This window comes from Notothenia rossii, assembly GCF_949606895.1.
Source record: "Notothenia rossii genome assembly, chromosome: 11".
Classification (NCBI taxonomy): Eukaryota; Metazoa; Chordata; class Actinopteri; order Perciformes; family Nototheniidae; genus Notothenia; species Notothenia rossii.
Window position 1 is genome coordinate 10,816,907 of NC_136910.1, and position 14,724 is coordinate 10,831,630.

Consider the following 14,724-nt stretch of genomic DNA (forward strand, 5'->3'; position numbering starts at 1 on the left):
TCGGTGATGTCATTTTAAAAGCTTCAAATAATGGGATGTCTTCATCAGTGACAACGTTATCAGCCTTGACGTCATCAGCCATGATGTCATGCGGAATGTGATGACATCATCCGTGACATCATAGAGCCTCTCCTGAAAGTTTGCAAATAGACCCCCTGTTCCTCCAGAGTTTACGTTTTTTGACGATGCCAAGCAAACGCAGACAAGCCGCTCGCCCCGTGCGCAGACGCAGGAGACCTCAGAAGAAGTCCCTGGCTGCTCGCAGACGCAAGAGAGTGGTCCGACGCAGACGCTAAGCAATGACAGGAAACATGTAGCACAAGCTTTTAAAAAGGTTTTCCTTTTTAAAAGCTTGTGCTACATTTTTAATGGTCTTTAGGACTATTGCACATTTTTTAAATATTTTTTGTTTTTTTTCCCAAACAATTGTGGGAAAGGGTTGTGGCTCCTTTGGTCAAAAAGGTTGCAGACCCCTGCCTAGAGCCTCAACTTGAAAGTTTGCAATAGTCATAAGGACCATTAAAAATTTAGCAAAAGCTTTTAAAAAGGCAAAACCTTTTTAAAAGCTTGTACTACATCGCTGTCGTTGCTTAGCGTCTGCGTCGGACCACTCTCTTGGGTCTGCGAGCGGCCAGGGACTTCTTCTGAGGTCTTCTGGGGTCTTCTGGGGTCTTCTGGGGTCTTCTTGGGTCTTCTGAGGTCTCCTGCGTCTGCACACGGGGCGAGCGGCTTGTCTGCGTTTGCTTGGCATCGTCAAAAAACGTAAACTCTGTGGAGGAACGGGGGGTCTATTTGCAAACTTTCTGGAGAGGCTCTGTGATGTCACCGATGATGTCATCGCATTCTTTATGACGTTGCCGATGATGTCATCACAGTCTGCATCGGTGATTTCATTTTAAAAGCTTAAAATAATGGGATGTCTTCATCAGTGACAACGTTATCAGCCTTGACGTCATCAGCCATGATGTCATGCGGAATGTGATGACATCATCCGTGACATCATAGAGCCTCTCCTGAAAGTTTGCAAACAGACCCCCCCCCCCCCCCCCCCGTTCCTCCACAGAGTTTACGTTTTTTGACGATGCCAAGCAAACGCAGACAAGCCGCTCGCCCCGTGGCCAGAAGGTTAGACAGGAAACCGCGTACAGGAAATGGGAGAAAGTGAAGTGAATATATTGCAGTAGACTGCTACTAATTCTCCCTATGCAACCTGAAGAGTAAAAGGGTCAAGTCCGTCAGAAAGCAATGACTGTAAGCAGGGTTAGAGTTATAAACTGAGCTCTATGGGGGTCTTTAAAACTCGCACGCACGCACGCACGCACACGCACACACACACACACACACACACACACACACACACACACACACACACACACACACACACAGAGCCGAGCTTTAATGAAACACAGAGACCCAGACGTAATAGTACTGTACTGCATCATATTATTTAACACTGTAGGCCCTACACATGAACGTTTCTTTTTTCGGTTCACCAAAAAAAAAATCTCACTCCAAGCTGAACTCAAATGTTGGCAGCCCTGCTAGCAATAGAAATACATTGCTTTTATAATCGTTATGTGTGACACGAAAAAACATCGTGTTAAGAATTCATAGATGAAATTCATTTTGTGACTATAACACGAAATGCCGTGAGAGCGACCCCCACAGATGTATGATTTCACTGCGTCCCGTGGGAGCTCAGACCCCTCCTTATGGGAGCTCAGCTCCCATGGGCTCCCACATAACTCGAACCCTGACTGTAAGTGTAAGCCTTACACTTACACTGTAATGATTAGTAACATGTATTGTGTTTATGTGATGTAATTTGGAGATGTTTAAACAAAATGAGAAAATGCGTTAGCATTTGAGCTAGCATTTGCGTTAGCATTCACGCTAGCGTTAGCATTGGTTAGCATACACGGTAGCGTTAGCATCGGGTTAGCATACATGCTAGCATTAGCCATACTAGCCTGTATACATGCTTATTGCACAGCTAGCATTAGCTGTATTTACTTTGTTTACACTTAGCAGTCCCATGTGTTAATCTGGGTATGTTACACTTTCATGTATGAGATCATTAAGTGCCTTGTAACTTTTTTTTTTTTTTATAGTTTCACTCTGTTTGAATGTCAGTGCACTGCAAATAAGTCAATAAAGGAGCATGGCAGCTCATTCCCTGGCTCTCAAAAGAGTTTGGCTGGATGTTTAATCTATGTTCACACTGAGACAGTACAACAGAAAGAACCGTACACCTATTGTGTACATACAAGCAGGTCACACAGTATCACAAATACATACAATTTGTTAACAATCAGTTTTTCTTAAAAGGTACAGGCTGCATGTGTTATCAGCCATAGAGAAACTTGACATGTTTTGGTATGTGTCTGAACCTCTCTTTAGTGGTTCATTAAACAGATATTTCAACGTGTGCCTACTTTGTTCATGTACTGGTGAGGTTAATTTATGTAGTTGTGTGCTATAATGTATTTACTTAGTGTGAAGAGGAGGCAACTTTAGAATAGGGACCCTGTTCAGGTCAATTAGAGGCAAACTACCAGCGTATTGGTTATGAACAAAACTTCACTTTAAAATAGGGAACATATTCTTAGATAGAAATACCTAATTAGAGTCAAACTACTAGCTTATTGGTTATGAGCAAGACTTTACTTTGAAATAGGGAACATGTTCTTAGATATAAATACCTAATTTTGAGTTATTCAGACAGAATTAACACTTATAGTTTCATGTCTTGTTACATAAGAATAGATCATATTTGTTAAGTGTTATTATGGGAGAATCACTATTCTTGTGGTACTAATGCCTTATTAGGCCCATATTGAGCAGAGCATATCAAGACTAAAGCTCATAAAAACGTCCTTACTTGCAATAAATAAGCACTAATTAGAGGGTTATTGAGGAAAAACTCTCGACTAATGGCATATTTCTTGTAGACTATGGTCATGTAGAACAAGGCATTAATAAGTGTGTTATAATGACTAATAAAGAGCCAATATAATGCTAATTTCCAGGTTAATTAACAACTAGTTGATGGTTAATGTGTGTACCTTAAAATAATGGTCATTCCAGAATTGGAGGACAATTTAGACACCAACATATTTGAAAAATTAACCTTTTGTTTTATAATTTTTTTTAATGTATTTAGGAAAAACAGATAATAAACCATCAAAAAAAGTGACTTGCCCAGCTAGGCATCAAATATATATTTTCCAATGAAGAATTACCCGTTACTCTAATTATAGTAACAGGGTTGAAAGTAACAGGGTTGAAATTATTTACGCCAGTCAATAATTTATCCAAACAATTATTTTAAAGTTCATCATTTTTTTCTGAGATTTTTCTTTCTTCTGTCACAGACAACATGAAACAATGCACTGTAAAGCCTGCACATTCAAGGCAGGCAGAATTGGAAAGAGAGGAGAATACAAATACAATACCGGTGTTATTTACAATTACTCTGGACGTTTTTCTCTGCTGTCTCTGTCTAGTTTACATTACCCCAGTTATTCTGATATGCATGCAGCATGTAATTAGGTGTCAATCGTCGCCTGAAATTACCGGCTGCCCTGGTTAAGAAAGCCTCCGCACACAAACATGGATGTTACAGCATAATAAAGTGTGCGAGGCAACGTTTTGAAGGGATTCATTCCTGGAAAATACCTTTTTCTGTCAGACACCAAAAATTCACTGGTCGAGAAACACTAATTTCAGATGTAGTCAATAACATTAAAACAGGAAGTTACACAAAATGTAACGCTTCTTATATTGCTTGGCAGGTTTTCAAGTTAGAGAAACACAAAAATGTGTTAGCAGAAAACTACCACATCAAAGGGCCCTGAAAATGTAGATGTGTACACAAAATGGTTACACGTTAATGCCTAGCTAGAAATGAAACATTCTGAATTGCCTTACTTTCAATGTCTGACAAGAACCTGTTTCCAGTTTTCGTGATATTTTACGAGGTCCCCACTGAAGGTCTTTTTCTGAATAAAAACAGACCCATGTTTCATTTTTGGATGCATCAAGGTCATACATTTTGGTGAAGTGGTATTCAAAAACCTCATACCTAACCTCAATACAATTCTTTCTTCTGGAATATAATGTAAAGGTGGTACTATTCTTTTTTTTCTTAAGGCCAACCCAATCGTAGCATTTTGACTGCAGTTTCTAGTTGGAAACATGATTTGTTTACTAAACCCATCTGAGATCACAAAAATGTATTTTCAAATGATATCTTAAGGAGCCCATTTGTACTGGTGGATATAAAATGTAAATACATTCTCTGGACTGACTAAATTGGGATGACTTTATATGCTTTCATGAAAGATTGTTACGACTTCTTTGGTAAACTCCAATCAAATAAACTGTTGAAAAATACTGCATGCTTCAATTCATTAAACTGCCATAGATTGAAGTAGAAACAATTCAATGTACCGGTACCTCAAATTATATTCTTGGTTTTGCTGCATTCACAAGGTCGGTGATAAAACCCCCACCCGTAATTTTCTGTTCTTGACATGAAGGTAAACATATTGGATATCTAGAAAAGAAAGTGCAGTATGATCCAGGAAATACAATCAAAGCTCTCTCTCTCTCTATGTAGGACCGAGCCCCCTATCCCAGTGAGCGCCGTACGGCTACCACCACTCTGACTGTGGACATACTGGATGGTGATGACCTGGGTCCCATGTTCCTCCCATGTACGCTTGTGGGAAACACCCGTGACTGCAGTCCCATCACGTACAGGGCTAATGTCCTGGAGCTGACAGAGCCGGTAAGTCTGCGCCTGTTTTATGTTAAATACTCCATTGTATTGTCATGCATTATGCAGGGGGTATGTTTCTGTTTGCCTACGCTGAGTGCACTTTCGTGATGGAAAGTAGGTTTGGCCGTCCTTAGGATTGTAGGCTTACATTAGGTTAATTTTGAGAGCTGATCTCTTTGTTAACCTTTCAATTTTGTACGCTTCTTCTGCCTATTATACTTAAATGTATGCAAGTCTAATATATTATAAGACCACAAAGAACTGATGCTTCTCCTGTGAATTCTCTGACTTCTCTCTGTTCTGTATGTGAACTCTAACACTTAATTTGCATAAGCAATAAGAGAACAAAATATTTAATAATAAAAAGTATTAAGAAGTACCAAAGCGTGCCTGTAGAGTTTTAGCCTATAAACATTTGTGTCGTCAATACAGGTGATCAAATCAGAAAGATTGTTATTTTATAGATAATTTCTTGTCTTCTACTTTTGAGATCCCGCCAGGTGTTACAGTCTTGCTGAAAAAAACACATTATAGGATAATGTAACTTAAAAATACAGATTGTACCGTAAAATTCTTGTGCATGAACAAGTGTTATTTTAAAGTGGGTTTGGATTACCTTGGTATGAGTTTATGCTTACACAGCTTTATATTTTAAAATGTCTGCATTGCTATCTCGGGCATTTGGCTGATGCTGTTATCCTGAGCGTGTTACAATGCCACTTTGTAAATGAGTCAAAGTTCCTGCTGGCAAAATCCGCAACTCTGACAAGTCAGCAGAGCGTCCATCCCTTACCACAAACACACGCAGACAAACACACACACACACACACACACACACACACACACACACACACACACACACACACACACACACACACACACACACACACACACACACACACACACACACACACACACACACAAACACACACACACACACACACACACACACACACACACACCTTTGATGGTGACAAGGTAGCAGTGCATTCATGCATTAACCCCCCTCCCCTCAACCCACACACACACACACACACACACACACACACACACACACACACACACACACACACACACACACACACACACACACACACACACACACACACACACACACACACACACACACACACACACACACACACATACACATACACACGCACACCTAGAGCTGTGTCAAGTCAGTAGAGCAGTCATGCCTAGCTGGACTTTGTCTACTTCATCTCTTTGTTTATATAGATCTTTTGTCACACACACACACACACACACACACACACGCGCACACACACACACACACACACACACACACACACACACACACACACACACACACACACACATTCTCACTTTACTCCAGACACACGGAGAGAAGTCTTTCTCCTCCTCTGGCTGGCTTCATCAGCCGGGGTTACTAGAGGTGCGGCTAGGGGAGACTGCACCATCCCATTTAGGAAAAAGTGCAGTCAGCCAGGCTGTCTTTTCATTCCACGCATTCCCATCAATGGAATTCAATACCACAACCAATAAGAGAATCCTCATCCTACCACACATTCAAGCACAGTATTAAAAAGTGGCTCATTAATAATCAACAGGGTCAGCACTGATGTGTGGGTGTAGGTGTTAGTACGAGTGCGTATTGTGAATGTTTTATTTATTATCATGACTTGCTCTTATCTGTATTCAGTGATGTCATCTATTGTAAATATGTACTTTTTTTTTTTTTTTTGGTATAACAATGTCATGGTATTTGTATTATTGCTTTTAGGATGTCTATTACCATCTGCCAAAGGGACTATCGGTGAAAACTAGGCTTTTGGCTAATTAGAGTATTTTACATGTTTTTAATATGTTGATTAATTAACTATCCCTTGTTTTAAATAAATCAATTCAATTAAATTAAAACCTTTTCTTATCGCTCCTCAGTCCTCACACGCATACACTCTCACAGAAACACAGAAACGAACACCATTTTCTCAAAGCCAAGGGAGATACAGCGAGGAGCAACAGGACTAAATCAACTTTACACCTCATGGTTTCCAGAAGGAGCAAGTGCACGCAGACAGGGACAAGAGTTACTATGGAGAGGGAGTGGGAGGGGATGATGTGGAGGAGGGAATCAAACGGAGAGGAGAGGAGAGTCAGACACAGAAAAGTGATGCTGGGAATATACTTGAGGGGTTTTAAATCTGAAGCGATGGGCAAGACACAATGCATCAAACACAAAAGTTGTTTTGCACTTGTCAATTTGCTCACAATACACAGCTGCCTCTGTGGTTGCTTTGTTTCTCCTGTCTTTTGAGGATTTTTGATCTTTGAATGAAACCCTGACCCCTCAAGTATCTTCCCAGCATCACCCAGAGATCAGATAAGAAAGGTCTGATCTCTTGGACCTTTGCAGATGTCAAATAAAAGCCCATAGTTGAGGAAAACAGATAATTGTACATGTTGCAGCACGAAGAGCACAGGTGACATTTTAAAATTGAATGATGGCTCGTTCCATATAGATTTGTTTTGCGAGGGTGATAGAATAGCTTGGTTGGCGACAATACAATGCTTCCCACATACACAGTATCCAAAATGGAAGCTGGTTGTATTGGATATATTGTAGTTTACGTCTAGGGCTTGTTTTCTTCCCTCAATCTGATGATTAATTACCAAATTGTTAAACTCATGAGCAAAACATGATTTACAGTTGTAGCAAACATCAATAAAAGACAACTGTTGCTACTGTACATGCAATATTAAAGAGTTGCATTTTGATTTGCTGGTTTAAACTCTTCCAATGAATCAGTTAACATTCCATTCATGCAGTAGCTTAAAGTAACATCCCTAATAATTCTTGTCATGACATTTATAAAAGCACCTTTGCAGATTCTGACAGTTAATGGAGGATCATAGAAAGATAAATATAAGGGGGCAAGGGCATGTATTGCCTCTTGAAACTATGAAAGTTATTTTTCTATCAGTTCTTACAGATTCAGGAAGTGTAGGGTCAGAAAAAAAGGATTATATGATCTCTCATTTCAGTTTTTATGAAAAACCTGGGCAGCAGCGTTTTGATTGGTCCGTAGTTTTACAATGAGTGCTTCTGGTAGGCCAGTATAAAGTGCACTTTATTTGGTCAACGAGTTAATATTACCTTTGAAAATTGATAACAAGATCTCTTACTCGTGGTCATGTCTGCATGGCCAGATGTCCCTTCAGATGTTGATGAAAGAGAAAAGAGGCAGGCAGAAGATGGACAGACAGACACACAGAATTTAGAGATGTGATGAGAGAGGGTGAAAGGAAAGGAAAAAGTTGCTTTTGGCGGCGTCTACAAAAGGTGGTGAGGTGATTTGAGGGAAGAGAGTCCAGGCACTAACATTTTTTGAGTCCTAATCTGACTAATGTGATTTGACAACCTCAGAGCCTTGGAGCCAACATTACTGTTCTTCCCTCTTCTCAAACATACACACACAGCAACACTTTGGTCATTTATGCCGAGGAGCTGGGTACGTTCACACATGCACTTCAAAAAGGTTGCTGCCACTTCGACTCAGAAATGTTTCGCTGTGAGGGAAAAATAGATTATTGAACACCACACTGAGCAACTCTACAAAGACCCGACATCCTTTAGTTTGTCATAATGTCAGGCTGGAAATAGATTAGCTATACGTTTTTAAAAAACGGAACACAGAATGAAGGCCGACAGCGCTATAACTTTATTTTATAGCCGCTTTCGACAAAGACTACATCTTTGCAGCACTTTGGTGCACTGCATTGTGGAAACATGTTATTTGTTCATGTGGTAGGAGACTGCTGTGTCTCCGCTGCACCACATTGTGCAGTCATGAGCTCCTGTATACTGTAGTTCAGTGGATGACAAAAAGGCTCACCTGACCAAGAGGCGCCCTGAGGGGTTACTACCTCCTTTCATTGATTCCCTCATTGCCCTCGGGATCAGACACCGGCCTGCACAGCTGCTGCTCATTTGCTCATTAGTCCCCCACCATATATATAAAAGGCAATTTCCCCATACACAATTCCCAGGTGCTGCTGTTTGTTTGTTTGTTGTTGTTGTTGTTGTTGTTGTTGTTGTTGTTGTGTCAAAGACATTCATGTCGGTTTGAAAACTGTTGCTGGTTTTCTACCTGCTGATTCTGCATTGTCCGTTTGCCCTGCAACTTTCTGATAGTAAGGGAGAACATGTTTATACATGTGTTGCTTCTTGTTTGCTGGGAGGGCAACATTTTGAGTGAGTGAAGTGACTTCAGTTCTCCTTGAGTTATCTGGTTTTACTAAACCTAAGCTAAGGTCTGTAATTATGGATTACAGTACTCATGTCCCGCAGTTCACGTACTCAATCTAGTAACCCCGGTTTTTCCAGTTGAGCATTTGCCCACAGGAGCTCACGTTGAATAAAATATAAAGAAGAAACAAAAAAAATCAAAAAAAAAATTGAATATAAAAACTTGAGTTTTATGAAACTGTGAAGGGTGTTTTTTCCCAAAATATTTGTTTGGGTAGATCATAATCTATAATGAAAATAATAGTTTTTTGCTTTACAAATAACTACAGACATAAGAATGAGGTTGTTGTTGAGAAACATCGTCTACGACCAGATTGTTTTACAAGTAGCCATTGAAAAAGCTCGTTTTAAGCCACAAAGCCAAATCATTGTCAGAGTTAAGCCAAGATTGTTTTTTAGCATTTCCCCCCCATTTGCTTTTTACATGAACTTTTTACCTGCATCGACCAAATCTGCTAGAAAATGATCAATACTGGTCAAAGCTACTCGACTGCAAACGGAAACAAAACACTTCTGATGGCAGGGTTTTGTCCCATTGCCTACAGACTGTTTGTATGAAGGCACATTCTGTTTATAGAGATAGGAAGCAGCCCTTATTGAAGTAAACCACACTGCCATTGGCAACCACAGACAATATGTGTCAAACAAAAGTGTGGCCTTTCAATAGAAACAAGCGTAAAGGAGACTCATTTATGTTATTCCTGCAGCGATTGATGTGGGCCTTCAAGGACTTGAACAACCAATACTTAAAACACTTCACATCCTGAAGGAATTATTTAGTAATAACTGATCCTGAGCCATCTCGAAAAGGTTGTCAGTATTAGCAAAGTTAGATTATCCGGCACAATATTATCCCCATTATTGTTAGGGTGAGTGACATTGGTTGGGACAAAAGTGTCACAAATCATATCTTCTCAATTAGAAGTTGAACTCCGTACATTTACCAAAGGACCTTTCTTTCACTGCTCAATGAGGGTTTTATTCTTCTATTATCAGAGGGTTTATTTTCTGATCCATTGTGAAGGGGTGTAGGCAAATAGGATTCCCATTGTTCTGAACAGATAGTATCAGAACCTCAGTGTTCTGCGTGTCTCTCACTCCCCTTTTTCTTTTTTGGTGCATTTACATCTCTCTTTCTCCCTGTTAACCCTCAACGCCTGGCAGATTCATGTCCCGTCCATATATTTACACCCTCTTTTACTTCACTTCATTACTCTCCATATCTTCTCGTCTGCCTGTGTCCCTTTCCGCCCCTCTGTCAGTGACAGGCGAGGAGATATAGCTCTGTGATGGTTTGTAGATTTTAAGTGCTGCGTGACAGTTGTGGTGGTGACAGAGCGTGTGTGTGTGTGTGTGTGTGTGTGTGTGTGTGTGTGTGTGTGTGTGTGTGTGTGTGTGTGTGTGTGTGTGTGTGTGTGTGTGTGTGTGTGTGTGTGTGTGTGTGTGTGTGTGTGTGTGTGTGTGTGTGTGTGTGTGTGTGTGTGTGTGTGTGTGTGTGTGTGTGTGAATTCATGCACATTTGGGAATCTGCACAGTCTTGTTGGTGTACTTGGCACTATGTTTTATAGCTTTTGCGATTATAGATTTGATCATATACACGTCTAATGTTTCTCCCATTGGGGTCTTCATATTATCCACCCCTCAGCATATTACACTATTATACTGTAAGTCATCATTATAGCCTCTGCTCACTGCATAAAGGTAGGAGTGTGTGTTTGTGTACAGAACAGCACAATACCTATGCACAATAGAAATAAGTCCTAATTATTATTTTTTGTTGTTTCATTTAACTGATGATCTTTTTTCTTTCCACGCGTCAACACAGTTGTATGTGTGGGCGTGCACGTGCTCACTTGCTCTATATGTGATTTAATGAATACCACATGGGATTTTTGCCAACAATTGATTCTCCTCTTCCTTCTGTTTGACTCTCTCTTGCTTTGCTGGCATGCACTGAGCTTGTTGCTGCATACGTAAAGCTTTTCCTTTAAACCTTAGAACAACTCGGTGGAAGAGATCGCCAGTAAATATATTTAGCTTTCACTTTGAGCTGTAGCTGTTTTTAATTATAGCTCGCACAATTGAGGAGAAGTTGGTCGATTTCAAGTTTGTTTGGTTGATTATTTCTTTATTTCGTGCTGTCTTTTGTATATCTTCTTAAAATAAAAATGTTGTTGCAGCAATGTGTCGCATTTTCTAAATTCCTGTACCCTTGATAGGTCAGATGTTTTCCATACTTTCATAACTGTTGTGGTTTCTTATGGTTGTGATTTCAGCTTTGAATTCCCTCCTTGGTTTCTCTTTCCAGAACAAGGCAAATCCTGTCAATGTGACTCCACCCATTCAAGCTGTGGATCAAGACATAAACCTGCAGCCTCCCTCCGACCGGCCCGGGATTATTTACTCCATTCTCATCGGTAAGTTTACATTTAAATAGTTGACACTCCTATCAGGAAATAAAGCTTATACAGTACATTGAGTCAATATACATTTGTGATAATATTGGATATTTGTATAATAGTTATATTGATCATCAAATATATTCCCCCTTTTTTTTCTTTTTTTTTAAATAAACCGTTTCTCAGTTGATGTCACCAAGAATGTTTACTAAAGTGCAATATACAACCAAATGTACAGATGTAGAGGATTGTATTCAAATACATGACTTGCATGACTAGCATAGGAACATAAACAATCTCTGACAAATATGTTACACTTTGATCTTTTTTAATCAAAAAACTCAAAGTGCAGAATCCCAAATATTGACCCAAAGCCATATTTTTAGCTTTTTGAAAAAGTGTTGTTGGGTTTCCTTAGAAGGACATCTTTAGATTAATTAAAATACTTTTGTTATAAACAGGATGCTTATAGTCAATTTGCAAATTATACATTTTTCTCCCTAAAATATGAATGATGGGATTGTCTGTCGATTAATCATCCCAAGTACCTCAAGTTGAAATTGATTAATAGAAGCAACAGTCCACCATCACTGCGAGACATCTTGATTAATGTTCAAAACTTTAATATGCAGAGCCACAAAAAACTCTGACTTTTACTCAAGAAGATCTGCCGCGTCCGTAAAAATGTACTGACGTGACTTGACACTGTCTCGATTACTTTTTCCAGACTCCTCCTGGGAAACTAATCTCGGCCTGAGTAAGATTAGAGACAGTTTCACAACGGGCAAACAAATCTGTTGCAACTCTGCAGATCCTCCAAGGTCTACACAAGATGAACATAAAAACATGTCTCTTGGGGGTCAATAAAGGAAGATTACATTTTTTTAAATATGGTGTTAGCTGGAACGACCTTCATCAGACAGTACATAAACAGTGGTTGGTATTTGCTTTGGACGACTAAAAAGGATATCAAAGCAGAGCCTGAGCCCAAGGACACACCTAGTAGGAAAAAAAGGAACTCAAACCCAAACATCTGTTTCCTCAATCTCTTGCTTTCTTGTATCATGTGCCTGTGTTGCTGCTCGTCTCACAAAATGTAATGTCCCCGCTGAGCAATGCAGCATTTTAAAGCGCCACATATGTTGGTGCATCACCACCTGTGGAGAGCAAAGATGAGAAAAACATGAAAGCATTAGCCATCGCGCTCTCTGGCTCTACCCCCCCCCCCCCCCCCCCCCCCCCGCACTCCCCTGTATCTTTTATATTCTCTGTACGACAAACATACAGTATATTGATTCTTAAACCAATTGCTGATGTCTCGGCCTGTTTCAGACGCATACTAGCCTTATCTTTCATATATTTTGTTTTGTTCAGTTTGTGTCTTATTCTCCCTTTCTCAGGCAAACCACAGTCCTATGCGGAATATTTCAGCTTGAACGCAACCACCGCGGAGCTCCTGCTACTGAAGCCCGTCGATAGGGAACTCCAACGCAGATTTGATTTGGTTATCAAGGTGAGAAACACTAGGACTGACTTGATTTTCTCCAGGCCTTTTAAAAAAAATTCTTTTATAAAATCAGCACCTTGATGTGCAGGGCTTTTCTTTTAAAAGTGTATCCAACCCCCAGCAATACATTCAGGTGCTGCTTCATGTTAACTGTCAATTAAAAATAAGCCTACCTTAAACACAGTAAGTGCCAGTAATTGTGAATCATTAGATCTAGCTCATGCTGTTTGTGCGTTTTCATCTTAATTAGGCTGGTAATAAAATCACACCACCAAGCATGCATTACTGAAATTAAAAATGCATTTTTTTCTCTTTAGGGGGGTTTTACTGTTCTGTAGTTAAAGGTGTGTGGTAATTAGTGCAAATGGGTGTATATAATAATAACATAACTTGTAACTGTATTACATAGTTGTACTTTTGGGATGGTAAAAATGAGGTGTGAGGGAACTGGAGAATATAAATGAAATGCAAACAGATTCAAATAATCATGGGAGAAAACTGCAAATTAGAAAAAAGTTGTATAGTTGTGTGTGATTGAGATTTTTGACCTTCATTACACTTTAAGCAGCCGAATCTGTCCCTTAACCCTTTTTGCATATTACAGGGGGAGGTCAGGTGGGGAATTAAATGTGCTCCACAATAATTAAGCTCATCGTTCCTGATGGCATATTATACATCAGGAAATTACAGAATTACAGGGGGTCCCCAAATGGTACCTGAAACTGCAGTATACACAGTGGCTGGTTTGATTAGCTTTTATGGGGTCTTGCTCTCCTGATGGCTGAAGTTTTTAAAGTAATACAAAAATAAATAGTATAAAAAGCTTTTCTTGTGATACAATCTTTTTACTTCAATCTGGCTAAGTGAACTTAATAAAAGGTACATTTACAATAAACAATAACAGCAAGAAAATAAAAGTTTAACTTTTGAATAATATATATTAATATATAGCTCCTGTATATTACTAGAATCACTGACAAATGTAGAAATTGTACTTCTACTAGAGGAATAAATCGAGACCAAATTGGGATTTACTACTGCTCTGAGGTTAAGATCAACTTTCATGTGCAGTTTTTCTCTTAATAAAATCTACTCCCTTGAGGCCTTTTTTTGTATCTTCTAACATATTTATTATGGGAAGCAATATCATTAAAAAGAGCTTCACCAGCAGAGTGGTGGCGGGTGAGAACAGAAGGTAAAGCATTGCAGCCAAAAAGAGCAATTATTTTTCTCCCCTTTAGGCAGAGCAGGACAACGGCCACCCATTGCCAGCTTTCGCCAACCTTCAAATAGAAGTTTTGGATGAAAACAACCAGGCACCCTATTTCCTGGAGACCAGTTACCATGGCTACGTCAGTGAGGCATCACCCGTGGGAACCACCATAGCGACAACTGCCAGTCTCTCTGCACCGCTGGCCATCGTGGCTCTGGATAACGATGTGGAGGAGGTGAGGATGAAAGAACACAGGGCCATCACTGACTGAAGACATAATGAGCAGATTGATATGTTCTGACAATTAAATGTCACACTTTATACTAAGAATGAGGATATTTTAAATATAGAGAACAGTGCAGCTTTCATCTTTCACACCATGGCTTTTATACTCAAACACTTTTGCGCAAATGCATGTATTTCATTTAAGAGTTTATGACCACCTTATATTTATATTTATTTTCAAATGATGCTGCAGCCTTATACCTTGAAGGAGTCATTTACATTATTTCTAACATTTACTTCCTTTTG

At 39.6% G+C, this 14,724-nt stretch overlaps 1 protein-coding gene across 1 annotated transcript in view; it reads left to right on the forward strand.

Annotated features, from left to right (window-relative positions):
* LOC307024403 (protocadherin-15-like) overlaps positions 1 to 14,724 on the forward strand; it is a 169,955-nt gene that overhangs the window by 65,465 nt on the left and 89,766 nt on the right. Inside the window, exons 9-12 of the mRNA XM_079658474.1 lie at positions 4,622 to 4,792; positions 11,383 to 11,491; positions 12,874 to 12,986; positions 14,222 to 14,428. Coding sequence (XP_079514600.1) covers positions 4,622 to 4,792; positions 11,383 to 11,491; positions 12,874 to 12,986; positions 14,222 to 14,428 — 600 coding nt within the window. The remainder of the gene's footprint in view (positions 1 to 4,621; positions 4,793 to 11,382; positions 11,492 to 12,873; positions 12,987 to 14,221; positions 14,429 to 14,724) is intronic.